Raw genomic sequence first — 27824 nt, 5'->3', positions numbered from 1 at the left:
GCTGTGTAACACGGGGTATCTGTGACAGGGAAGGCATGAGGGGCTTTCAGCCGGATGGGGCCATTGCAGAGCATCCCTGGTTAAGGGAAGTGGCCAGGGTTCTTCCCCAGCAGCCATTTCCAGCTAAGCCTGCCTGGCTACGGGAAGGGAAGAGCAGAGTAGAACACTTCCACCTCTTCCCATACACTGGGCTGGAGACAGGAGGGGCCACTCTGTCCCTGGGGGGCAATGGAGCACTTCTCTATGTGTGTTCTTATCCTCCTGTCACCCTCATGGCTTAAAACAATACATTTTCTCACATATATACAACTAGGTTTTCACAGTGCTTTGCTCTGCCATAGTGCCAGCTGGGCAGGACAGAGCTCTGCTGTCAAGGGGAACCCTCTGAGCCTATTTACAAGAAAGCTCAGGTGCTCGTGGAAATGGCCCTGTGTGCTTTTTCCTCTTAACAGATGCACGTTCCGGTTAACAGGAAGGCACAAATGAAAATGCAGGAACAAATAAGTGCACGATAAGCAGTCTGAATGCTTCTGTTTTCCAGCCGTAAATAGCAAAGAAGCCAGAGCTGCAAACTTCAGACACAGCCCTGAGCCTCCATGTTTTGCTTAATAGAGGGTCTGAAGGGTTCTGTGCCAACCACAGGTGCAACCTCAGCTGCAAGTCCTTTTGGATGCAGCCTCAGATGCAGAGCAAGCAGAGCAAGAAGCCTAGCCCTGCTTTCCCCCCCCACCAGCACAGCAGCCCTGAGATCTCCCATCTGGGCAGCTTGAACAGAAAGTGAAAACATTGATAACAAGTGACTTTGTGCAGTCGGATGGCAGCTCACTGCTGGCAGTGCAGCACAGCTCCAGGGCAGGAAGGAAGGGCGGTTGGAGAGAAGCACTGATGTGATACGGAGCAGGGAGGCGGCAAACACTTTCACACCATCTCTGAACCTAATTTAGCACAAACAGGAAGAGTCAGAATAGTTCTTTGTCACAAGGTGTTTATATTCTCTCTGGTAAAAGAACCCGTCTATAAGGCTTGTTGTGTCCATACTGGCCTTGAAGTCATTGCTACAGTGTGCTTCCATGCAAACGTTGTCAGTGCTTTCAAGTGTCACAGTGTTTGGCTCACACCATTTGTTCAAGTACGTACCGCTCATACAAAGGAAGTCAATTGGGAACCCTGATGGGGACGAGGCTCAGCATTACCTCAGCAGGGCTGAAAATCAGAATATGGAGGTACCCAAAGTGCCCGTTTTCCTTGAGCCCACGGCAGTGCAGTTCCTTTAGCATCACTCCCACTTCCCATAGTGATAACCTCAGTCACATCTGAGCCACACTGTTGTTGTGTCCAGCACAACGAGGGCCAAAAGGTGCAAGTTCTTGCCTAGGGAATGTCATCTTTATCCATCACAGTTCTACCAGTCACCATTGCAGGGTTGGTTTATCCAGAAGGCAACACAGGATCTGACCACATCCCACCATCAGTGGCCTGATCTAGAAATCCATCACCAGCATTGCCAGAAGGAAGGGAAGGACTCCTGCAAGAGGCAAAAGGAACATCAGGCTGCGCACCCACCTTTTCCCTCCCAGCCATGGATGTGCAGCACCTCTGCCTTCCTCCCCACCTGTTCTTCACAGCAACAAGAACATAAGCATGACAACAGATTGCTATGGAAGGCTCTTCAGCCTGTTGCAGGTTGAAGTAAAACACGTAAAGAACAAGTAATGCAAAGATACCCAAGAATGGGAGCACAAGGATCTGCAGTCCATGACACTTACCAGCAATGATGCTGCTCGCTCCATCTGGAAAGGAAGAAAGCCAACATGTGACTCTGCACAACCATGCAGCACTTCAGGGCATCTGATTATACAACACTGAGCAGCTCAAAGCCAGTGCATGGGTAGAAAGGGAGCCCTGCATCACCCTGCACTGCCCTGCACCATGGGGGTTGAATCCATCTGAGATAAACACTCCCCATCAGCCTACAGGGCTGTGATGCAGCTGTTAGCACAAGGTTCTAACTGGGGCTGTTGCAAGGAGTGCAGATTCTGAGCTGTCTGCTTCGGGGGTTCAAAGAGAAAGTAAAATGAAGGTGTCTTTATTGTTTTAAGATGGAGAGAAAACAGCAAGACAGCCCCAGGAGATCATCACCTCTGCACTCAGGAGTGGGTGTGCTCCAGGCTCCATGGTCCTGGGTCTTTGCAAGGCATTGAATGGCGCTGCTTCCAGCCAGAATGAAGCCATCATTGCAGGAATAAACCACAACGGAGCCCTGGAGGAATGCTGTGCCTTCTGTGCCATTGTGCACCCCATTGCTGATGCTGGGGGGCCGTTCACAGAGCACATCAGAGCGCTGTCCTATGGGGAACACCACCAAGAGAGACTGAGTGCTTCTCCTAACTGAAAACGCATGCAGTGTGCATGGGGAGAAGGAAATACAGCCAGGGCTGTGCATCTAGCAGCAAGTGGGAATGCACTGAGTGCTCCTGCTAGGAAGCAGACCTCAGCTACTGCCCTTAGCCCAACTCCAGGGCCTCAGCCCATAAGCAAGCCATGGGAGTGACAGCTAGAAGCATTTCAGCCATTTCCAGCTTGCCATCACACCGTGCATCACCCGACTTCAGCATTACCCCAAACTATGCGGAGAGAGCTCTTACATCCAATTAGCTTCATCTTTCCCTGCTAACTGCAGGGAAAGAAAAAGCTCCTCCCACTCAAAACATCACTAATTTTTCTTTAACTTTTGCTCATCCTCCGCTCCTCCACTTAACCTCTGAGGGGCCCATAAGGCCTCACAGTACAAGTTAGCACTGAAATCCTGAGCTTCACAGCCAATTGAGTTGGCTCAGCCCCATCCCACCCCCACACAGCTACACCAGAGCCCTTCCAGCTGTTATCCAGCCATTATCCCAATGGCTCAGTGCAGCTTTTCCTTACTTTCACAGGATGGGAGATCCACATCCCATTCAACTCCATTTCCCATCGCCACACATTTAGCAGAAGATGATCCCTTTAATTCGTACCTAAAGAAAGAGGGGAAGTTTAGCACAGAAAATGGTTCTCCTTTCCTCCCACAGCATGAATGGAAGCAATCAGCCAGGAGCTGCCCCTGCTGCAGAGTGGGATCTGGCCACAGTGCCCATTTGGGTGAGCAAGGGCACTCTAGTGCTGTGCAGGCAGCACATGGTCGATGTAAAGGGTTCCCAGCATCAGTGCTCAGTGAGCATTGCCTCTCTCAGCTCATTTACACTCAGCATGCAGCTGTACTGGGATCTTGCACTGGGAAACCAGGGCAGGAAATAACTGCAGGTGGGTGTCACAGCCTATTGAAGTCCCTGACTTTCTTCCCCAACTCACCCAGCTTCACATGAGAAGGTCACAGTCATCCCAAATAGGAAACTGTCCTCATTCACCATCCCGTTCTGTACTGTGGGAACAGTGCATTGCTGACCTAGAGGAAAAAGAAGTTGATTCATACACCTTCAAGCTAATTCAGCAAGAAAGCTGTAGGCGTGCCTGCAAACCCAGAGCTGGACACTCAACCAGAGTAGCTGGCATCTCAAGCAGGTCTAGCTCACTTGTATGGCCAAGCAGAAGAGCAGAGGTACCCACGTGTGCACAGCGCAGAGCCTGCAGACCAGGTTGTGTCGAGCTGACAGGTGACTTCCAGGGACCTCCCATTCTCTGTGGTGAAACCTGGCTGACACTGGTATGTCAGCTTTGTTCCAGCCAAGGAGCTGTTGCTCGCAGCCCCTGTTAACTCAGCAGAAGGGATGTTGCTGGGAGGAGGGCCGCAGTATCCTGACAATTGGAGACAAAAATCAATGCTAACTACCAAAGCTAACACGCTCCATGCACCGCAGCACACAGATGCAAACCTCAAGGCAGCTGCTTCAGGAAGGAAGCCTGTTTGTACTCACGTGGGTCACACCTTGGCAGAGGTGGCTTCCAGGCACTGTCTGCATCACAGGTAACAGTCTGAGTGCCATTCAAAGCATGCCCAGGAGCACACTCAAAGCTCACTTTTTCTCCATACGTGTACTCAGGGGCAAAGCTATTCACGTTCTTCCCATTTTCCACTTCTGGCTTTTCACATCTCACCACTGGAAGTAGAGGGGGAGTTGGTAAGAACAGTTGTTATAGGAAGAAAAAGCATCACCAGGGCCATAATGTGAGAAGCTCCTATAGGCAATGGTGCATAGGCATGATGCAAGTACTCAGTGAACAGAGACATGGTGAAGAAACAGCATGCAGGTCTTTTGCCTTTGCTTGTGCAGTTCAGGTTATCACAGCAGCTTTCCATGCTATGAGGAACCCATTACAGCAAGCCTTGTCTCTGACTATGGGAATCCACGGCACTATGGAACCCATTTAGAACCAAACCATGTTTGTCAGCTGAGTGGAAGGAATTCACATGAGAATAAGAGGGGGAATGAGAGTAAGGAGGGGAAGAAGACATCTACCTTTGCATTCTGGGGCTGGACCGCTCCATATCCCATTGAGGTTATCGTTTGTTGTACAGTGAATGGTGGCGTTCCCAATGAGAGAAAGCCCTTCTGTGCAGCTGTAAGTTACAGCTATCCCAAAGGTGTAGTCTCTGTGTGCACCATTGTGATGTCCGTTCTCAATCTCAGGAGGTGGCTGACAGGGAATAACTGCACAGGAAAGCAATGGTAGGAAAAGACCAAAACATCATCAAATGTGAAACTGAGGCCCACCAACTTCTACAGTCAATGGACAGGCAAGAAAAGCCAAGGGGGCAGCCCTAAGGCAATCATCTCCACCTGAATGCTGCCAAGCCTTCAGACTCCATCTTTTTAGTGGTAAAGCGGCAGAAAAGCAGCTGTAGTCCAAGAGGAGAAGCTGAAGGAGAGGTAGACAGCAGCTTTGAGGATGTACTCAAAGCGCTTCGGATCTACTTACGCTCACAGTGTGGAACATTATCCCAATCAACATCACTGCCACTCAGAACGCATTGTGCAGTCGGGTTCCCAACTAAGCGGTACCTGAGAACAGAAAGATTGGATCTAATAAAAATACAACCCCCCAAGCATCAAAAGCATCCCACCCCTCACTGCTGCCTCCAGCCCCAACTGACTGCAGCCTTACCCAGCCTTGCAGGTGAAGTTTATCGTGGCTCCAAACTGGAGGTCGGTGCTGAAGTGGAAGTCACCATTCGGTATTTCAGGCAGTGTACACAACTTTCCTGGTAGGGCAAATGCTCAGCATTAGCTGTATTTTATTGCAGTTCAATGCCACGCAGCATCACGCTGCTGGTCAGAATCACTGCAGAGCAGGAGCTCCTTTTCACCTGCCTTCATCCCCAGAAACACAAAATCACTTTAGATTTCAAGGAATGGGAAGTTAAACACAGCCGAGGGCAAACAACAAAGTAGAGGTTTATATGTTTGCTGGGGCTTGAAACAGATCTAGAAGTGAAATCACGGTCTGTAGGGGACGAAAGCAGTGCAGAAGGGGGAGGAGGGAACCCCACTGTTACTGCTTTGTTAATGCATGAGGAATCTTGCTGCCTGTTCCCCTTTGTACCCTACTTCTCTGGAAATCTACTTCAGCATTTGCACCGTATCAACAGGTGGCAAAGTGAGAAAGGACAGAGTTCATGCCCAAGAGATTAACACGCCTCAAAACAAAGAACAGCTCGTCTCAGGCACTATGTGTGCCCAGAATAGGGATTAACAGCGATCCTGGGGGGTATCCCTCCCAGCTCTGTGAAGCCCTGGGGGTTCTGGTGACCCCATAGGAGCACTCACCGATGCAGAAGTCAGGTTGTGAAGCCCAGGTGGAGTTGGGCAGGCAGGTGACGCGGTTGGATTTGTTCACATCTCTCATATACCCCGGGCGGCAGCGGTACGACAGCCTGCTTCCAACAGGGTACGAAGCGTTGGTGGGGCCAGGGGGCTCCGCAAAAGAGAACCTCGGTGGTTTCGGGCAGTCACCTGCTGGCGGGGGGAGGCGATCAGGAACGCTTCTCGCAGCGCTTCCCCAGCGGGGGCTCCACTCCCCACCCCGGTCCCCACTCACCGCACGCTCCGGGCAGCGCCAGCAACGCAACGCTGAGCCACAACAGCGCCGTGCCCACGGCCATCCCTGGATGCTCCGATGGTTGCGCACAAAGCTACGAGCAGCCCAGCAGTACGGCTCGGCTCCGCGCAGCTCAGCTCCGTACGGCCTTTTCCGGAGCGAGAGGAGGCTGCATCAGCCCCAGCCGCCGGTCACGTTGTAATACGGAATCCTTCTGCTTCCGTAGGAAAATGAAGAGCCGGGCCGAGCACATACGCACTCCCACACACCTACATCTACACCCACATCCACGCGGAACGGGGCGCGGCCACCTCCTCCCCCCTCCCAGCTGAGCGCAGCCCCGCGATGCGGAAAGGTTTTGCTCTCAATTAGCGGCTGAGTCACAGGGCGGGCTGTGCGGGTCGGTGCCTCCATTCCCCCACTCCGTACCCACGGTTACGGGCTCTCCTTTAACACCAACGCCTGCATCAAAGCCAATCCCAGCAGCTGTGCCACCAACAGCGCGACGCAGCGGCAGCCATCAGCCGGGAGAGCGATTTCCTCGCCCTGAGAACAAGATTGCAGCACCGGAGTGATCTAAGAGGTTTTTCAACCCTCAAATGCGACAAAGCAGACAATGACTGCGATGCTCGTTTTGTATTGCTTTCATTACAAAATATATATATTAATAATGCTAGCAGTTTTGCTAGAAATACTGTCGTTTTCAAACGTTTGTCTGCAAACTACGCAGTGAGCCTTAGCAAAACGGTGATGGAAATCGCACAAGGATGTGCAAACGCAGTGTTTTCCTGGTGGAAAGAAACGATGAGTGCAGGTTAAAAGTCTCAGCTTAAGAACTGGGGGGTAAAATATTATCTAAAGGGAGAAGGAGCTGAATCCGAAGGGAGTTTGGACCTCCTGCTTCTCGACAGAGAGTTTCTGCATTGCAAGATCCTGGTGCTGTCAGGAGTTGCCTGCAGCTGCCCCTGCACACACATCAGCTCTGTGCTCCTCTTGGGGTGGGTTCTGCTCTACATCCCTTGGATCTGGCTTGTAAGACCTGAGAGAGGAAAGGATAAAGTCTATGGAATAAACAGCAGTTGAATGGGGACCAATATAACAACCAAATTAGGACCAAATAGGGACCAAATATAACGACCATTGCTCCAAGCTTAAAGAACTCTGGCTCTGGGCAGCCTGATTGGTGACCCTGCACACAGCAGGGGGGTTGAAATGAGATGATCATTGTGATCCTTTTCAACTCAGGCCATTTTATGGTTCTAGGATTCTATGAAATACCCCCACTGTCATTAGGAACAAGCCAAAGGTAACCGAGGAATGAAGAGCAGAGCCAACTTACCCCGACTTTTTACTCGCACTGCACTTGTTGATGCTCCAAGCAACAATCACAGCAGTTCCTTGGGAAGAAAACAAACGATAAGCAGCAAATCCAGCGTGCAAGTGGAGTGTGTGAAACGTTCCTATTGTGAATGCCACCTCGTTGGTGAAAGGCAGCAAAATTCAGTGCTCTGCTGCACTGTCCCCCCCTAGAGGCTCCTTCTCGGCCAGGAGCGCAACTCCTTCTTGTATCCCTGGAAAATGAGGATGGGAACCTCTGCATGAGGTGCTGCTGCTGCATGGCCCAGCAGCAGAGAAACCCAGGAACCCGTAAAACTCAGCAATAGGAGCTTGGAAGCAAAGAAACCAACACAATGACCCCATGTGTTCAACAGCAAATCATAGCTGCGCGTCAGGAAAAGCTATCTTCCACATTAAGCTACGTACCAATGACACAAGGGACGAGGATAAGTGCTGGATAAGAAAACAAAGAAATTGGTGTTAAATAAGAAGAAGCCAATGAGGCTCTGAAGTGGGGTGCAGGGGTTGCAATCACAGAGGCCTGAAGGCAGGAGGAGCCTTCTTGAGCTCTTACGTAGGATGTAGTGGTTCTCTGATGCCTTCTCTTCCAAATGAGTGGTTGGGTTTGTCGCTGCTCCAGTGCCAGATCCGGAGGGAGAAGCTGAAGGAGAAATGGTCCAAAATGTCCCATTCAATGGAGATGGAATACAAACCCATGCATCCACCTGCTCTTTTGCTCCCAACCCACTTGAAACATGCTGTGTTTGAAGGGAGAACTACGAGACTGTGCACATGGAGCCCATGTTGCTCCCTGGTGGAGCTGGGCCCCGCATAGATCCACACAACTGGCAAAATCCACAACATTCAGTGCTGGTTTTTAATACAGATGTTCTGTGTTTCCAGCCAAGCTCTGAAGGCCTCCCTTACCCCGACATGTTGGAAGTGGAGTCCAGGCAACCCCATCTCCTCGGATGGAACATCGGATGAAAGATACCTTTGTTGACAGTGTGTATCTGCAGGTGGAAAAGGTGCATCCATGTTTCATGCACTGACACCCCCAGTACCTCCCCAGGACAGTGGGCATCCTCACACTCACCCTTCATCACAAACCACCTCGGCTTTTGCAAGGAAGAGGTGATCCGTTACCACAACAGTGCCATGTTCTGGGTTTGCTGGAGGACCACAAGGCAGCTCTAAAGAAATGAGAGCATCCTTAAGGCACGGAGCGACAGAAATAGAAGAGCTGATGTGATTTTCATGGTGATGTTTCCTGCTAAATGTCCTGAAAATCAGCCCTGCATGGAGTGCTGAGGATGCAGCAGCAGGAGGAGACTGGAAGGATGCAGGGTGCACTCACTGTGACACAGCTCAGGAACTTCTGACCATGTTGAATTCTCTTGGCAGGTGCTGCTGGGGAGCACAGCAGTGCTGTTCCCATAGCCTGGCCTGCAGTCGTAGCGCACCGTGATCCCGACAGCATAGAAATTCTTCATTTCATCTTCTTCTGATAGTTTGGCAAAGGTTACTTGGGGAGGGCTCTGGCAGCTGCCTGGCAACAAGGAGAGACAAGCGTACAGCTCCAAAGCAAGGAACAACAATATAAGATACAAATACAGGCAATGATGCACAAGCCTTTAGGATACTGCTACAGTTCAATGAGTCATTTCTGTGATTTTAAAATGTCCACAGAGGAAAAGATTTCAAATGTTTAATTGTGCCTTCTTGGAGCTGCCCACCAGCCAGGTGCCCGCCTGCCCTGCCAGCTCCAAAGATGGAAGCTTTGGTGTGAGCCAACAAAGCCAATTAGCCACAAACTTCCCTACACTGTTAACTCCAAATTCAGCCCTGTGCTAGTGCTCCCCAGCTGTTTATTAACACAGAGGCTCCAGATCTGAGGCAACACAGCGAGGAGGAAGGGCAAGAAGTGGTTCCTCAGGTGAGGAAGCCATGATTACTGTGGCCACGAATGCAATGCCAAGCAGCAAACTACTCACGGTCACAGAACTCCTGCAGTCTGGACCATTGGGAGTTATTAAAGCACACTATTGTATCCGACCGCGATGGGATCTTCGAGTAATTCTGGAGGCATCTATACGTTACTTCGTAGCCCACAGGGAAGCTGTCCTTGTGCCGGTCGTCCTCCGGGGGTTCTGCCTTGTTGAGGTTGGGCAGAGGCCCACAGTCACCTGTAAGAGAAGAAAAACGCATTCAAGGAAGAGCTCCGTATCGAGGCGTGAGAAGGAACGCAGCGCAAAGGCGCAGCGCAAAGGCGTAACGCAAAGGCGCACCGCCCGGAGCTCACCGCACACGGCGGGCAGCAGCGACAGCGGGGACAGCAGCAGCGACAGCAACGAGCGGTACGACACGGAGCCCATCGCGGCCGACGGGCATCTGGGGAACTCCTCCGGCTCCGGCCCCGGCCCCGCCTGGCTCCGGCCCCTCCCGGCCCGCAGCCGCCGCATTACGAAGGGAGAGGAGCCGCCCCCCGGGCTCGGGGCAGAGGGGGTCTGTCTTCATCCTCCCCCTGAGGCGGAGCGGCTCCCTTCATCACCCAGTAAAGGCTGAACTCCGCTGTGAACTCGGTTATCTTTTAATATTCTTATTAACATTTTTCTTTTTTAGCTTTATTTCCTCTTTTCGCTACGGCTTAAGCTCCATCCAAAGTGTTTGCAGTGGGGCCAAGAGCTGTTTTCTTAAGGGAGGGGTCAGGCGTACTCCTTTGAGATATGTGCTTGCGATGACAGAGTAAGTGGAGATTGATGGTCACTTGCGGTGTGAATGAGGGCAGCGGCTGGGTTGTGTAAAACAGGAAGAATACGCTCTAAATGCTGGGAAATCTCTGGTATTGCCTTATGGCAGCGACCTCGGGGCAAGAAAACAAAGTGCAGGGCAGCATCCGACCCTTCCCTAGAAGGCAGCTGAGCCAGCTGACAGCACAGCGGCTCTGCTCACTGTAGCTGCTGTGTTATCTCACCCTGCCAGCCCTCCCCGTGCAGTGGGGATCAGACCCAGCAGAACACGAAGGCAGGGCAGTGCTGCAGCTGGAGCACACCCAGGCGCTGGCAGGAGGAGCACGAGGTTTCCAGTTAAACCAGCCTGCAGAGCCACGCGTGGGGGCTGCCCATAGAAATGTGCCCTCAGATCAGGTCAGACTTACACTCAGCAGCTCCCACCCACCCTGCCTGGAAGGGCTCATAATGCACAAGGGCCCAGTGTCCCCCCATCACGCTGCTCACCTCTCTGGTTCAAAGTGCTTTTTGGGAGCTCTCTCATTGCCCAGCACTGTTGCACGGTCTGCTTTTCTTTCTCGCCTTGCTTCTCGGAAACTAAACTTGCATCAGAATCAAACTCAAGAGATAAATGTGGAGGAGGGATGATAAAGAACTGCTCACCTTGGCGAGATGTCTCCAAAGGCCTTGAACAGAATAGACAGCTCACACAACGAGCAGTGAACTCACAAGCTGGCACTCAAACAGCCATCATTTATTATGAGCTGTAAATAAAGATCCAGACAGCCCTGTATATAAGGCAGTTACAGTACAGAATGGGGCAGCTAATGACGTAACACGGACATTTCTGCTTTCTCTGTTACAGTGGGAGGACGTGAGAGCACAGAGTGCAACACTTGTGGCTCTTAGCTCTCCTGTAACCTCAATATGTATATATATATATATATTTACATTTGATACAGCAACAACAAAAAGCTTTTGCCAATGAAAGTGCTTACAGTGCCAAAGATCCAAAGGCCAATATTCAATTTCTTGTGCAAAATGCTCTGGTTTCCTAACGGGAGGAAGATGCAAGATGAGGAAGGTAGTGCTCTGGTTGCACTGTGGCTGTGACAGCACCAGACTGCTGCAGCCAATGGAGCACTGTGGATATCTGAGTCTCCTCCATGAGCTCCCCATGTGCCTTTGTGTTTGTGCCGATTGCTGTGGCAGCAGTCTGTGTTGCTAACGAGGGAGGAAACAGGTTAAAGGATGGGGGGAGGGAGGAGGAAACTCTGCCTGTAAGAGATTGTGACACAGCTGAGCTCTGACTGAAATACTGCAAACAGCTCAAAGGGGTTTGGAGAAACCACAGGCTGCTCTGCTCAGAGGGATGGATGAGTGGATTTGTGACCTCAGAGCCAACTACTCCAGGCTGGATGTGGCTCTGATGATGCCTAGTCTGGTGGTTGGTGACCCTGCACACAGCAGGGGGGTTGAAACAAGATGATCATTGTGGTCCTTTTCAACCCAAGCTGGTTTATGATTCCATGAACTGCTAATAGATCCGATGGGAGAGGCAGCTGTGGCCATCAGCTACTGTACACCACTGCATTGCAGAGTGGTATAGGACGGTGTGTGCAGGCTGGGATGTGTCCAGGCTCTGCTGTGGGGCACAGCCAGGTTGGAGCTGCTGTGTTCACCCGAACTCCTGAAGAAATGCCAGGAATGACAAAACAGTTAAAAAGGAAAAGCAACAGGAAGAGGTTCTTAGGCCTATTTTCACTCTGAAGGCACATGATAGAGCAGCAAAGAGGGTTTTTAGAGGGAAAAAAAATAGCAGGATGAAGCTTTTTTTCCCCTTTCCTTCCCTGCTGTGTTTTCCAGGATGCTTCCAACCACTCTTTGTTACTACCAAGGGGCCAATGTCCCCCAACTTCATCCCTCACTGTAACCCAAGGAGCGCAGTGAGGGGATGGTCTGGGCTCTCACCTGGGAAAGGCTTTGCATCACATCTCCAGCTGTGCAATGAAGCCCAATGGAGGTTCTGGGGGTCCTCTGCCTTTCCCACTGATCATTTTCTGCTTACACCTCCCTCTTGGCCACTCGACCCAACCAAGACTCACCATTCTTACTGGTAAAACAGCCCTTTGCAGCGGATGGGAAATCGGTGATAGCAGCACTTCTGCCACATCCAGGTTCTCCTGGCTGCCCACGATCGCCCTGGGGTGGAACAACACAGCGTTAGCTGGGATGGAGCCCAGCGCTTTGGGCTGTGTGCTGCAGCATCACTTCTAACAACAGGACAGCAAATGAAACACTCACTTGTACAATATGCTGCAGCTTTAGACCACCAAGTGTTTTCAGAGCAGCCGGCCTTGGGGAGAACAGCAGAGATACTGCGGAACTTGGGAGAACATGGAGATGGTTGGTGGCTTCCAGGAGAGAAGGAGCGTTGGGGTTTGTACAAAGGCACCACAGATTTGAGAGCTGAGGTAGCACAGCTCCTTGCTGTAGAGGAGAAACATGGGAAGGGATGAGATACGGAAAGGGGACAAGTCATGGGTGCTATGAATGAGCTCTGCTGGATGCCTTATGGGTTGTGCTGGGCTCACCTGGCTTCGTGGAGAATGAAGAAGAGAAGGAGTTGGTGTTTTGGAGTGACTTCTTATAGAGGCTGATTTTCATTTCCATTGTGGAAACCTTCTTGAGTGCTTTGAGGCCACTTCTCTGGGGAACTGGAAAGGATGGAAGCCTGAAAACTCACAGAATGGCTTTTTCACAGAGCTGCGACAAAGGGGGAAATCAAATCTGGGGCTTCATTCAATCGGGTTGGAATCACTGCAACTCACTCTGGGGAGGAGGACTCCTCTCCATGGGTTTTGCTCTGAGTTTGACAGGTGGGCTTTCCTCTGTGGTAAAAACAAGATACATTGGTTACATCTCCCTCTCAGATGCTTCATCCCTCACTTAGCAGCACGGCTTGGGGTTCTTCTTCAGATCACGGCACGGCAATCACATACTGAGCACCAAACCCACCATAAACCCTAAACTCAAAGGAAATCACCTTTACACTGGGGCACTGCTCCACTCCATACCCCTCCGGCATTGCTTGCTCTCGTACAACGGATGCTCACGTTCCCAATGAGTTGGAAGCCAGAATCACAGCTGTAGGTCACTGTTGAGTTGTAAGCAAACTTTTCCATGCCTTCACCATCGTGCTTCCCATTGCTGATCCGAGGAGGCGAAGAGCAGGTGATTACTGCATGACAGAAAGCCAACAGCAGCGTTACTGGAAGCCTCAAGAATAACGAATGTTAAATGCTTCTTCTGTACCCAGCAAAGATACCAGAAGAGATCTGAGCAGGTAAGGATGGGCTGCCAGCACTCTCTGTGCTCTGGCTTTTCAGCACTAGAAATCTCAACCCACCCCCCCTCCACTGCTTGTCTCACGTCATGAGAAAATACCGTGATCACATTCAGCCTTACATTCACAGGTTGGAAGTTTGCTCCACTCGACATCATCTCCTTTAAGCCAGCACTGGATGAAGTTCCTCCCGTGGAGCTGGTACCTGTATTAAAGCACACAATAGAAGTGTGAGTACCCTGCACCCATGAGTGTTTTCCTCCCAGCACTGATGTGATCAGGTAGGAATCTGCCTTTTGTGGATGTGCTGCTGGATGTTGACCTCCTGTCCTGGCAGCATTCAACTTCCATCCTTCCTGCTTGGAAACATCATCATTTGCATACCAGTGCTAATAGCTAATATTGCTTCCATGGATCACATAATCCCTCCACCCTCATGTGTGTATCCCATCCATGGGATGTGCTGTCATTTCCCTCCAGGCTTCCCTAAGGGAATATTTGTAGGAAAAAAAAAGTCTGTGCTGCACAGAAGGACAGAACAAGCAGGCAGTGCCAGCTCCTGCTGGGGAGGAAGGAACACAGAATGGATGTGTATGAGCTCCACTTTGCAAGCATGCAGGTCTGCCAGCATTGTGTGCGTGCCCTGATTGGAAGCAGAGAGAGGGCATGAGTCAGACTGATGGGTGGGAAGCGTTTCGCTCCTGTTTTCTAGCTCAGCTTTAACATTCAAACATAACCCCTTTTATACATTATAGCACAAACACGTTCAGTTGAAATACTGCAGGTATTGTTTTGGAGCCTGCAGTTACAAACTGATGCCACAACAGTCCTATTTACCCTCTAGCAATTAGATTTCCTCTGGATGACACCTGAAAGAAAAGGCTGCCATAAACCCAGGGCCCAACCCACTCACTCCAGCTATGCCTCATTCCTTCCCAGCCCAAAGCTGGAATTCAAAAGTGAAAAGCACTCGTCACCAAAGCACTGAAGTGGGGACAGCTGCAAGAGAGCAGCCCAGCCCAGAGCCACAGCTCCATGCATGAGCACCAGGCTTGCAGTGATCCAACACCAGCCCAGCCTCAGGACTCACCCCTCATTGCAGAGCACGCTCACACGTGTGCCAAACAGAAAGTCTGTGGGTTGGAGGGTCCTCCCTGCAGGTGGAGCTGCTGGGGGACCGCAGGATTTCCCTGCAGGGAGAAGGGCAAAGTGAGCATCCATCCCAGTGCTTTGGATGTAGGGCACTCGGCTGTAAGAACCCTACAGCTGCCACACCATCCTTCTCAATGCTACGTGGGTTTCATTAGGGAACATGCTTGGTCTTCAATGCTAGAAATCCTCCCTGCAAGTTGGCTCTTGTCCCATGCATATGCTATGTCCAGCTGCAAACATGACGTGAAAATCAAAACAGACGTCCTCGTGCCAACGGAAAATGAAGAATGCTACCAAATAAATGACATAACTCCTGTATGAGGTCTTAAAGAAGAACAGCCAGCTGAGCCTGCATTAAATGGGGACATGTTTCAGCACAGGATGGGGATGCTCAGCAGCAGGGAGAGGCTCTACTCACTCTGGCATAACTCCGGGACCTCCGACCACATCAGGTTCTCAAGGCAGGTGCTGGTGGGTTGGCTTTCGGAGATGTTCTCATAGCCAGGACGGCAGATGTAGCTTACAGTGAACCCAACAGGGTAGAAATTGATCATCTCGTCCACCTCAGACAGGGCAGCAAAGTGCAGCGTGGTCGGGGTTGTGCAGCTCACTGGCAACCAAGGAGAGCAGGTCTGAGAGCTGGCAATGAGAGCTGTGCAAAGCAGAGCCTGGAAGTGCAGAAATGCTTGTTATGGAGCCTTTGAGGAGCTCTGTGTGCTCATTGAAGGTTACCTCTGCTCTCTTACCTGGCTACAGCTGTGCTAAATGCATCCATATGTAAAGCACAGCCCGGGATGCATTGACTGCATGCACAAAACTGCTGGCACCATGCACCGTGCAGCCAGGAGCTGCTAGCTGGAGCTCAGCAGGAACAGCAGCATCACAGCTGCAGCTCCACTCGCCCAGCAGCACTGTGCCCATCCACAGCAGCAAAGGATGCACTGTGCAGAGCAGCTGCTGCAGAAGCTTTAAGCAAGAAGCAGCTCTATCAGGAAAAGGGGTATTTACAGCCACAGGGATCACGCAGCTCTGACCACTGTGAGCCAGGCAGGCACTGCACCACGTCCAGCATCCCGGGGATCCTGACAGCACCATGCAGACACATGTAGGTCACCCTGGAGCCCACAGGGAAGCTGCTGAGCTGCTCGACGCCGGAGGGTTGGGAGTGGGTCATGCGAGGTGGGGGCCCACAGGCACCTGTGGTACAAGAAGACATCTTAGGGTGAGAACCCCACTCCCACATGGACAGCTCGGGTTCTTCCCCTGAACAAAGGCAGAAGGCTGAGCTGCAGCCCTCGGGGATGGTGGTATTGAATTCCCCAGCACCACAGCAGAATGGGGGGGAGCTGGGAAGGTCTCATTGCTGCCCCTCATGCATCCCAATGCTGTACTTACCGTCAGCCATTGGCATGCCAAGGAGCCCCAGCAGAGCCAGGAGCAGTGCAGGATGGATGTATCCTTGCACTGCAGCACGAGTCCTGCAGCTTGGGGTGTCCAGGTACTTCAGTCCTCCTCCAGACCCCATCACAGCAGTCCCTGTGCTGTTCTGCAGAGAGCTGCTGGCTCCCAGCAGCTGTTTTGGAAAGCTGGGAGGGGATGCAGCATCACAGATGCAGCCAAACTAGTGGAACAGTGGAAACCCTCCCAGAACTCACACAGAGTTCAGCCCTTCTGCAGGGGGAGCAGCCGTCACCCAAAGGCCTGGGCAAAGCCTCCTTGTCCTCCCACAGGGCTGGGGGAATCCTCAACCCTTTTATTGACATCAGATTGGCAGTGAACACAGGTTTACCACAGCTGGATGCTGCCAGGACAGAAAGCTTTAAGCCTCCAGCCCCTGCTCAGCCATTTGCTGGCAGTAACAGCTCAGCTTTTCCATGAGCAGAGTTACTGAAACTAAACTAAAAGCATTATCCCTTTTTGTCTGTTAATTTTTTCCTAGCTGCCCTGACTCATTGGTAATTAGAGAGGGATGTGAGCAGCTCCATCTGCTCCCCGACTCAACGCACTGAAATAAACCACATGACATCAGCTCAGGGCATGCAGATACATCGCGAGCACCTTTCATTGCAGAGATGCACGAAGGGATTATTATTTATTGAATAATAAGAGAAATCATTGCTACTTGATTCGCTGTACTTAAACTTGCATCATCTATTTGCTTGCAGACACAGGGATGTGGAAGATGAAACCAACACTGGCATCTTTCAAGTACAGAATCCCGTTACCTCTGAAATCCAGGGATAAGCAAACAGGCCTTAGAGCCTGGTTTTGTTATTGCCCTGACACTGCCCAGAACTAGATGTATAGAAACCATGAGATCATGACATGGGTTAATAGGAAGTGATGCAGCTCAGTACTCACTCCATTGCTATTTCTAGATAGGCGAGGTATGCAAACACTCGTAGCCTGGTGCTGGGCAGTCACCTCTGCCAGAAGTTTGCTTTCCCAGACTTCAGACCCACTCCTCCTGGCTTAGCACAGTTTATACAGTGACTCAGAGAAGCTCAATTGAACTTCTTGCTTTGCTTCCTAAAGCAAAAAGCAATACGCAGAGAATCAAGCATGTCCTGTATGAGGGTTAGAACAGAAAGCCCTCTGTGCTCTAGCATGGGGCAAGGCAGAAAGGAGCTGGCCCTATGTATAGAAGCACAAGCCATGCAGTTCTTAGGAGGCTTCTTATAGGTACTCAGACTGCATGGATTGCGCCCACAGGGAAGGCATTCACTGCAGAATGGACCTCCTTGCTCAGTCCTTGCAATTCCACCTTCAGTTTCTGAATCTCCAGGAAGAGTTTTTGTATTTCCAGCAGAGTTTTCACATCCTCTGCAGGCACGTGGCAATCAGAGACGACGCTCTGAACATAAGCAACCTCTCCGCACACGTCAGCATCGCCTTCCTTCTTCTGTTAAGCAAAACAACACCAAAAGCAGAGAACGCCATTTGAATTGCTGCAGATGGGGACCCAACACTGCAGCTTTGAGGGGCTGCACCCCTTCCCAGTTTGCTGTGCATTGGCTGAACACAGCTGCATCCCCCCCCCCCATGGCAATGAAGGAAAGCCTATTTAAGAGGGTCGGGGTTACTTTCCATAGCAGAGATCAGGGAGCATTCACCCAGAAACAGCCACACCACACCACAGTTACTTACACACTTAGGCAATGGTGCCCAGTTGCCATCAGCCAAGCATGTGGCTGTCCAAGAGTCCTTTAATGCAGCTTCTCCATCACCTGGGAAGTAGTGGTATCCCTCATGGCACTCAAACGTGACCGTTGAGTTTATTGGGTACCACGTCTGATCAGTGCTTGTCAGCTTTCCATTAGCAACTCGTGGTTTGGGACACTGAACTGAAAGCAAAGCACACAGCAGAAAGCAGTTCAGAATGGGCAAAAGTCGTTGCGTAGGTAGAAAACCAAGCCTGAAATTGGGGTAAATGAGTCGGTGTTAAAGCTGGACTCACCTGGCTGGCATTCGGGCAGGGCTGGCTGCCAGGTGCCATCAGCCATGCAGCGGCTCTCAGCGTTGCCATGAAGCACAAAGCCCTCATTGCAGGAGAAGCGCACGGATGTCCCATAGGGAAATGTGTGCCATGACAGATCCATCCTTCCATGGGCAACCACAGGCCTGGGGCAGCGAACCACTAAGGAGAGAGCAGGGGGCTGCCTTAGGGGGATGCCTCAACCCTTGGGATACAAAGAGGGTTGGGGGGGAATGAGGGGCTCCTCCTGATGCTCCATCTTTGGGGTGAGCCCACAGACTCACCCCTACACTCCGGGGCAGGATCGCTCCATGTCAGGTTCACCCCATCCTCAGAGGTGCAGTAGATGGACTCAGCCCCAATGAGGGACAGCCCAGTGGCACAGCTGTACTTCACCTCCGTGCCATAGGGAAAGAGTTCTGTTCTCAAGCCGGTGTGCTGCCCATTGGCGATCAGTGGAGGGGGGCTACAGACTTGGACAGAAAACAGATAAGATGCCAAAGGTTACAGGATTTTCTCTCTGCTGCTCCCACATGCCACAGAGATGCAACTCCCAGCTCCAACCAAGGAAGTATCACTTGGGCTCACCCTTATCGCAGTACGGCACCGGGGGTTTCCACGTCCCATCCGACCAGCATTGAGTCCTCTGGCTGCCCCACATCCTGTAGCCTGGGTTGCACAGGAACTCCACCTGCTGCCCAACGCTGTACTTCTCTTGCTTCACACTCATCTCCCTCCCGTTGATGATGGCCGGGCTCGGGCACTGCACCACTGAGGGACAGAGCCATCAGAAAGCTCCATGGATTGGGGCCAGTGTGTTCCCAGTGCTTGTTAGCCCTGAAAACCTGCCAGGCATCACCACCCAACAGTGGCAAACTGTCATTATGTGATACCACCATTTCCCTTTTGTAGACAGAATGGCCTGAACCCCGTGGCTGGCTGTAGGTGGCACCAGTGGGACGATATATTGCTGCTGTTGGGGCAGCTAAAGATTTAGCTTGAGTTTCTGGTGTTTCTTTTTCACCATGCCACGCTATGAACAGCAACATTATTGCTGGGAGCCCAAATGCTGCTACATAAAGCCTTCACAGCATAGCACCACTGAAGGACTGATGCTGTTTCCACATCCTTAATGGATGGCTTTGTAGTTGAGGCAAAGAGAAGGGAACACTCACTCTGGCAAAGCTCTGGGATCGCGGACCAGGTGAAGTTTTTGAGGCACGTTGTTGTTGGGGATACGCCGGGGATCAATGTGTACCCATGCCTGCAGAAGTAGGTGATGGTGGAACCCACCAGGAGCTCATGCGAAGGTCTGCGGTCAGCGTGGTCAACGATGGGAGGGGAAGGACAGCGACCTGGGAAGCAGGAAACTCAGAGCAACCAGATCTACCCCACACCCAGGGATGGGGCTGAGCTTTGCCTCTGGGGTCCCAGCCCACCTCAGTGTGCTTTAGGCAAGTAAACCCACATGAATGCATGGGAGAAAGACCAAGAAGAGAGACCATGTTTTACCTCGGGTGCACGCCGGTGCCCGTGGCAGCAGTCTGCCACTGCTCAGACATCTCACAGTGCTGCTGCCTATGGGGACGTAGCCAGCTTCGCATTCAAGCACAGCTGAGCTCCCAGGACTGAGTTCCTTCTGTGCAGGATTCAGCCACCCATGAGGGACGGTTGGGACCGGGCACCGCACCTCTGCAGCAGCAAACAAATGGGAGATTGCAGGAGGGTTCATATAGGCAGATCCCTGCACCTCTTATAAATGGATTGGCTTAGCAAGTGCAGGGGTTTAGTAGCATGCTCAGGGAGCTGCCAGCAGCAGGATTCCGTGGGTACAACCCATGGCTGGTTCTGCCCTTTCATTGCACAGCTTGCTCTGTGCATCAGAGGAGCACCTGCTGTTAAAGGCAGTGTCAGCTGCAGCAGAAACAGGGAGTTATTCCTCTTCTGAGGGTCACTACAGAGCAAACCACTGCTTCTCATGCAGCCAGCCCACAGGACACATGACAGCCAGCACCATCCTGACCTCAGTGCTTACACACCAGCCTTGTTCCTGATGCCACTCGAACTGCAAATTATGTTCCTTTTAATTAAACATTTAAGCTATCATCTGTCCAACTGATTCTCCCCATCCAACCACCATCCTCATCTCAAGCCTCATAACTGTAGGACATGCTCCAACCTGAGGATTGACTCTTTGCTACTGCATTGGTCAGCAGGACCTAGGGCAACAGTACAGCAAAGCCTTAGATGGGCTCTGCAAAGCTCTGCTCAAGGACCTGGCTCTGGATAGCACAGGGATGAGCTTGTAGCCCCTCAGGCAGCGTACAAGAGCATCAGCAAGAGGTGAGCAGCACCTCCAACAGAGGAATGCATCTCTAGCCTGGTTATCTTATATTGGATCAAAAAGCAAAGCTGAACCGCAGCAGGAAAGGAAGAAGGCAGCACTCACCTAAGCTCCCCGCTGGCTGCAGCACCAGCAGTGCCAGTAATGGCCCCATCCAGCCCAGGAGCACCCGCATGGCAAGCAGCAGCCGTAGCACAGGACTGCACAGATCTCAGGGGAAGGGGAAGCAGGCGGAGGAAGTGGGGGACAGCTGACTGACAGCAGCACTGCACTCCTGCACTGCATGGGGATGGTGGGGAGCAAAGCTGTGACGGGGTCAGAGCTGCTCTGCACCGTGCTGGCCTTGTTTCTGGAGCAGAAAGAGCTGCAGTCGGTGTGTGGAACAGGGCCGTGTGTCCCCTTTGCCTTTTCACCTGAGTGTTGCTCTATACCACAGATAGAGCAGAAATTACTGCAAATAAGGCACAGCAGCCATTAGAACCGCAGCTTTATTATAATCTAGCAGCGAAGAAACACCAGTCTGGTCACACAACATGGGTTAGCAGAGCGCTCCTCCTTCCCTGGACATTGCAGAAATAATTTGGCCGCTTCTTTCCTTCCAGTTTTATTTCCACGGGCTGCACTTTTTGCAGGGGACACACAGAGGTTTGGCTCTGCTGCCAGATCAGAACTTCCTACTTGAGAGGAAAAGCTGGTGTTGAGTTTTTTTGCTTGGAGGGTTTCTCCATTGTACCAAGTAGCTCTGGAGGCTGTGGGTAATCAGGCTGTTAATGCTTGTTGGCAAGCAGTGATGTGATGAATAGGGGCTGCAGCTGGAGAGGGTGAGTGGTTCAGTCTCAGTTCCATTCCTTCCAGACCGCACAGCTCTCAGGATAACAGGCCTAAATGTAAAGCTTTAAAAGGTATAAAGTGATGCACAAACCTAACGCAGTGAGCTCTACCCAAAGGAACCAAAAGACTCCGATTCCTCCTACGACACAAATCTGTTCCTTCACTGACTCTGTTTCTGCCCACCACAATCCCAGTCACTGCCACCAGCGGCCTCCTCTGGCTCCCAGCTCCTTCTCCAGCTTCTGGATCTCCAGGTAGAGTTTCTGTACTTCCAGCCAAGTTTTCAGCTCAGACAGAGGAACCCCACAATCAAAAGTTTCCTGGATTTGACGGATCTTCTTGCACGCATGATGTGTTCTCTTGAAGGAAGCCAAGACAAAGACAGAAGGTGTGAGTCGATGCCATGGGGACCCACATGCTGTGCAGCCCCATAGTAACAAAGCACATCCATGAAGGCAAACTGGTGCTATTCCAGGTTATAAATGGGACAAAACACGAAGCCTGGGAGGGCAGTGGTACTCACACAGTTGGGGGGTGGCATCCAAGAGCCTCCAGCAGAGCAGGTGGTTAACAACGTCTCTGATGGATTGCTGTTCTCCTTGCAGGAGAAGTACAGAGATTCATTAAACTCGTACTCTTCCTTGTCAGAGAAAACCCGTAGGTTCTCCATGTTCCTCAGTGCAGGACACTTAACTAGAAGGCAAAAAACACAGCATATAATGTAACAGGAGGGGGGTCAATGCTCTGCCAGCTGCAGAGTGAGGGGCTGGACCCACCTGGCTGGCATTCAGGCAGGGCTGGCTGCCAGGTGCCATCAGCCATGCAGCTGCTGTTAGCATTGCCATGCAGTGTGAAGCCCTCCTTGCAGTAGAAGTGCACGGTTGTCCCATAGGGGAACGTGTGCTGCAGTGTAACCATCTCTCCATTCTCAACCACGGGCTTCGGGCAGTGAATCTCTAAGGAGAGAGCAGAGGGATGTAGTACAAGGATGCCTCATAACCTGGGACAGAAAGTGTGTGGGGAGAATGAGGGGCTCCTCCTGATGCTCCAGCTTTGGGGTGACCCCACAGACTCACCCCTGCACTCTGGGGCAGGGCCGCTCCATTCCAGGTTCACTCCATCTGTAGAGGTACAGTAGATGTATTCATCCCCAATGAGGGACAGCCCAGCAGCGCAACTATATTTTGCTCTGTAGCCATAGGGGAAAAATGATGATGTTTGATCGATCTTCAGCCCGTGGGTGCTTTGCGGAGGAGGGCCGCAGGCTATGAAAGAAAGATTAGGAAGAAAAACAATTATATATATACACACACAATGATCATATTCAGGTGTGAATGAAAACCACTCCTCAGAAATCAGCATGGAATTACAGCCCTGTGCTCAGCTCCTGCCTGGCATCTGCTGGGGAAGACACCTTCAGCCCCACAGCCAGTGCTTACCTCCCTGCACCCCATATGTGATGCTGGAGGATGGCTGCCCGCCCTGCCCCAGCACAGATCACAGCTCCTGCCTTGCACCTACCTTTCTGACAGTAGGGTAATGTGGGAAACCAGCTCCCATCATTCTGGCACGTGACTGACTCTTGGATACTGATCATGTAGCCTTCATCACACTCTATCCTCACTTGAGTCCCAACTGTGTAATCATTTTTGCTTGTATAAACCTCTCTTCCGTGGTCAATGACAGGCTTTGGGCAATGAGGTACTGGAAGCAAGAGGAAAAATAAAAGGATTTCATGCATTTTTAGGAAGAACCCCATGAAGAAGCACAGAGAAGGCAGTAGATTTCTACTGATGGTAGCAGACATATGTATGGAGCAACACAAACCTCTGCTGCAGTCACCAAGTCGAGGTGATGCAGCAGCTCTCCTACCTGGAATGCAGTCTGGTGCTGCCCGGTTCCACGTGCCGTTGTTTGTACACTGAAGCATGACATAATCATCACCATCCTTGAAAGCATAGCCAGGATCACAAACAATTCGGACTCTGTCTCCAAACACATACACTTCTTTTTCACTCCAGGCGCTTATGTGCATTCCCCTCTTGGTAGCTGGATTTGGGCAACTAATTCCTGAGAAACACCAAACAGCAGCAAGTGTGAAGTCGTGGCAAAAGGTACCTCGATGACAGCAGGTCTGTTTGAGGCAGAAGGAGAATGAATGGCCATTTCTGGACATTCCTAAAGGCAGTTTCTGGGTACGCATATGAAGTTATTGCAACCCGCCACCAATGCTGATGGACACCATGGGACTCATGGGGCTTTCATGGCTGTACATTCATGGATGTACATTCCCCTCTCCAATGGGCACTGACAGCACCACGCCATCCCATCTTAGTGATGGTGCTCTGATTTTATCATGGGTTCAAAGGAGCAGAAAGCACGTCTGGTAGATAAGGTAGACTGCACACAGATTCTTGAATTGGGAATAGTTTTGCCCAAGCACAAGGATACTTAAGCTGGAGGAACATGCACTTACTTTCACAGGGCGATGGAATTTCAGTCCATGTATAGTCTGGCAGACAACTGATGTGTTGCATCACTACTCCAGGGCTGAACTCATAGCCCGACTTGCACTCGTAAGTGATGACAGTCTCAATAGGAAATAAATTGCCCGCTAGTCTTGCTTTAACAGCATTCTGCACGTCAGGAGGGTCATCACAGCTGCCTGGGGGGGTGAAAGCAACACTCCATGACATTGCCAATGAGAAAGCAGTGAGGTGCAGGACAGCACACAACGTGAGAGGGTATGGGGGGAAAAAACATGTGTGATCTTCCTGAGGTTCACTTAAAGCAATTGTCTGAGTTTAGTGATACCGAAGAGTGAATAAAATAGAAATAAAATGAAACGCGTTATCTGTTATTGCAGTGTATGGTGATTGACACTAACTTGTTGCAATGACATGCAATTTCCAACGAAGCCAAATACTCCCTGCCCTAATCTACCAGTGACCTTGAAAAGCACTGAGCGTAGAAAGGTCAGGTCAGTTCCTCGGAATTCTAAACTCTCATCAACTTTAGATCTTGGAACAAGACTTCAGTTATGAGGCCCAAAAAATATGACTTTTGGAAGTCCCACACCTACATCATCTCCAGCGAGCTGCTGCTGGGAAACAAAAGCACAGGCCACTGTGGTGCAAGAGGCAAAAACAACAGAATACAGCCCACAACCCCAACTGCAATGGCTCAGATCACGTCCTTGTGGGCACTCACTGCGCTGGCACTGCGGTAGCGGTGGGTCCCAGCTGCCATCCTCCTGGCACATGGCTGTGTCACTGCCCAGCAGCGCGTAGCGGAATTCACAGTCGAAGACAACGGTGTCGCTGTAGGTGTATTCAGCTTTGTACCCGCTCTGCAGCCTGCCGTGCTCCACCTGGGGCTCCCTGCAGCTCACCACTGCGTGGGGGAGATGATGCTGCTCAGGCAAGGGGTCAGGGGGAGGTGATTGAAAGCATTGGAGCGGTCAAGGTGAATGGGGCATGGGACAGCCTGATCTGGTGTTGGCAGCCACTAATATGGGTGGGGAGCTGCAACTGGGGGATCTTTAAAGCTCCTCCAACTTAAGCCACGTGATGAATCCATGGTTCTTGGAACAAACATTCAACAGAAGGGATGGAAATGGGCATGACGAGGTAGCAGCATTTTTCAAGTCTTTGTCCAGTATTACATCTTTATTACTATTTGGGCTCCCTCCCCCCTCCTCCTTCTATTAAGAATGAGAACAAAGTAAAGGCAGCAGGTACCCACAGCAAGCTTCTGAATTGTGGCAAGCTTTCTGTTTCATCCATGACCATGGATGAATACTCCCTTCCTAGGTTCCCCCATGGGCAGTTTGCTGCTCACCTTTGCACTCCGGGGCTGGCTTGTTCCACACACCATTCACATTGTCGGTGGTCGTACAGAAAATAGAGGCATCCCCCACCAGTGAGAACTGATTCTTCCCCCTGCTGTCACTGTGGCACCGGTAGGTGACAGAAGCTCCATAAGTGAAGAGCTCGATGTCACCTCCGTTGTGCTCTCCATTAGCTATTTTTGGAGGGGGCAAACATGGAATTGCTAAAGAAAAGAGTTGGAAAAATTAATGTTAATTTATGCCTGAAGTTGAGACACAAACACCTGAGGGAATGTTTCCATGGGATGCAGGAAGGAAAACACCAAGAAAAGTGTTTTCTCCATATTTCCAACATGCAGTGAATGACCAAAGCCTTCTCGATCCTCATCCATTCCCAGCACCATTCAAACAGCAGCTGAGCTGCAGGACTCTACTTACGATCACAGATGGGAACGTTTCCATCCCAAGCAACGCTCCCATCTTTAATCACACACCTTATCTGGGAATTTCCAACCAGTCTGTACCTGCATGGAGCAGAGGGGAGGGAATTACTGGTCAAGAACAATTTAGATTGTATTAAATTTCACCAGCAGGATTCCTTTGGCTTCCTTAGAATTAAAGCTAATCAGAAACTTGCCCAACCCAACCAAACCCATAGTTACTATTTTACAGACAATTGGGCTGGACATCCTCTCATGGTCACAAGGACCTGCAGGACCCTCCAGTACTCCCAGCTTACCCAGTGTCACAGCTGAAGTTTGCTACGGACCCAAAGGTGAACTGCTGCATTTCCACAAGCCGGCCATTGGTTGGCTCTCCAGGGTAACTGCAAGGCTTTGCTGGGGGACAACAGGACCAGAGTTAGTTCTTCAGAATGCACTTCTGAGTATAGCCAGTCAGTGGTCAAAGGCAAACAACATCCAGACAGATCCCTGCTGCTGGCACTCAGTACCAGGGACTCCATCACTGTTGCTCACACCCACCACCTCCCCAACGAGCCAATGGATTCACTCAAAGTCAGAAGCCAACCCAACGTGTACTCACGTACGCAGAAGTTGTTTGATCCTTTCCACCTATTCCTTTCACAAATATAAGTGTTCCGGGCCCTGAAATTTCTCATGTAGCCCGGCCGACAGCGGTATTCCACCACATCATTGGAGGAAAATGTCCTGTTGTACAGGTAGTCCTCTTTCAGCTCTGCAAATGAGAACCGTGGTGGAGCATCGCAGGCACCTACCAACAGAAACACCATAAGAAAACACTGGGGAAAACTGCAGATCAGAGGCTGGGTTGCTCTGAAAGTCCAGTCCTTAAAACTCATTGGAGAGGGATGCAAAGGAGAGAAGGGAAACTGCAGCCTATGGTGGGATGAGCATCACTCCATGTATCACTTTGCACTCCTCACACCTCATCCAGTGCTCTCTAAGGGTGGTGACACAGCCTAAACCAACAGCTGCCTTATCCTCAGGTAGTACACGAGTCAATACACCTTTTTTAACCTAGAATAATTTTACAGCCATTCTGCACAGAAAGCAAAAAGGCTGTGATCAGATTCACGAGGCTCTTCAAGTGCAAAGGCAAAGAGATACATAGGATCAAGGATCAGGAAAGAGCTTCCCCTTCTGGGGATCCCAGCTCAGCTTCATATTTGCTTACCCTGGGTGCCCACCACCAGGGCAGCAGTGAGGAACAGCACCAGGACAAAAGCACAGCTCCTTGGTTGGGCTGTGGACCCCAGAGCTGGCACCATCCTCATCCTGCCCACGTTGCAGATGTCACAGCATGCTTTTTCTAGGCCAAATAACCTGTAAAAATAGTGGGGGAAAGAAGAAAAGCATTGAGTTTACTCTTGCTGTTACACCATGGCTGATTGCTAAGCTGGTCCTGCAGGCATCCCTTCTCTAGTCTTTGCATATTTGGCTGCACTAAGGGTCAGAGAGCCCTGTCTGACTTGCAGCTCTCCAGGATCATCCCTTGTGAGCCCAAACCCTCCCAGGTTTACACACTGACTGCTTACCTTCCTCCTGGAAGCAATACAGCCCACCTTGATGCTTTGCCTAGAGGCAACTGATGAGAAATTGGTCGCTAAATAAAGGAACGCTAAGCACCTCCCAATAAAGTTACTCCTCCCTTTCTCCACTCATCTGCCCAAACTGAGCTCTTCTTGCTGCTGATTCATTGTTCTGGCTTTAATTCACTCCTTGCTCATCTCTTCATTTCATCCAATTTATTCTACTTTTCCCTTAGCCCATTAGAGCTGTAATAACACCCCCAAATCCTACTCCTGGATCTCAGCTCACCTTACCTGGGCTCTACAGGGGATGGCACCAGACTGGGCTCTGCAGGCAGCAATGGGTGCTTCCAATGGCACTGACACAGCCCTGCTGTGCTGAAGGAGGGGTTCTGATCCACCCACATGCTCAGAAATGGCTGCACACAGCAAACCACATGCTCTACAGGGACCGGACCCTTGCCAGTTCTCCTATCAATCATTAACTCCTCCTAGCAAGAAAGAAGATGTTTACCCAACCCACGAAACAAAACGCTGGAGAATTGAACGCAACCCAAGCAGATGTTGAAATTGTTTGCTTCGTGTGCAGAGCTGCCAGTTGAAATGATCCGGGGCTGAAGGCATCCAGTGCTGGTCCCTGCACAACACCCATGGGTGTCCTCAAGATACTGGCATCCCTTCGGGCACTGCAGTTCTTACCTGAAAGCTTTAAGGCCAGCAGTGCCCATAGGGTTTCCTC

General features: G+C 51.1%; 1 protein-coding gene across 1 annotated transcript; it reads right to left on the bottom strand.

Annotated features, from left to right (window-relative positions):
- Positions 1-977: 977 nt before the first annotated feature.
- Positions 978-27585, bottom strand: LOC140262166 (complement receptor type 1-like). Its single transcript, XM_072356358.1, has 45 exons — positions 27380-27585; positions 26731-26879; positions 26119-26307; positions 25814-25913; positions 25513-25598; positions 25086-25298; positions 24456-24638; positions 23722-23910; positions 23118-23315; positions 22767-22949; positions 22322-22510; positions 22022-22201; positions 21769-21938; positions 21450-21604; positions 20520-20614; positions 19583-19762; positions 19246-19425; positions 18659-18841; positions 18355-18543; positions 18053-18232; positions 17743-17939; positions 17306-17497; positions 15991-16216; positions 15604-15792; positions 15014-15205; positions 14534-14633; positions 13566-13648; positions 13144-13338; positions 12929-12988; positions 12692-12814; positions 12212-12299; positions 9671-9858; positions 9363-9554; positions 8726-8917; positions 5760-5945; positions 5098-5194; positions 4912-4994; positions 4452-4643; positions 3909-4091; positions 3601-3789; positions 3346-3439; positions 2926-3011; positions 2140-2346; positions 1767-1790; positions 978-1525 (listed from the first exon to the last, which is right to left on the bottom strand). Exons 1-45 carry the CDS (start codon positions 27565-27567, stop codon positions 1482-1484), a joined length of 6981 nt encoding a protein of 2326 aa, XP_072212459.1. The 5' UTR covers positions 27568-27585; the 3' UTR covers positions 978-1481.
- Positions 27586-27824: the final 239 nt, after the last annotated feature.

The sequence above is a fragment of the Excalfactoria chinensis genome, chromosome 23 (assembly GCF_039878825.1).
Source record: "Excalfactoria chinensis isolate bCotChi1 chromosome 23, bCotChi1.hap2, whole genome shotgun sequence".
Classification (NCBI taxonomy): Eukaryota; Metazoa; Chordata; class Aves; order Galliformes; family Phasianidae; genus Excalfactoria; species Excalfactoria chinensis.
This window is presented reverse-complemented; position numbering and strand designations above follow the sequence as displayed.

Bases quoted from the DNA above. Each gene is read 5' to 3' on its own strand.
- LOC140262166 (XM_072356358.1), bottom strand. From the start codon at position 27,567: ATGATTGATAGGAGAACTGGCAAGGGTCCGGTCCCTGTAGAGCATGTG. The intron at 17,498-17,742 runs GTAAGTAACTGT...TTTGCTTAACAG, and splicing joins GGGCACCATTGCCTAAGTGT to AAGAAGGAAGGCGATGCTGA. The intron at 12,989-13,143 runs GTGATTTCCTTT...TTTTTACCACAG, and splicing joins AGCAGTGCCCCAGTGTAAAG to AGGAAAGCCCACCTGTCAAA.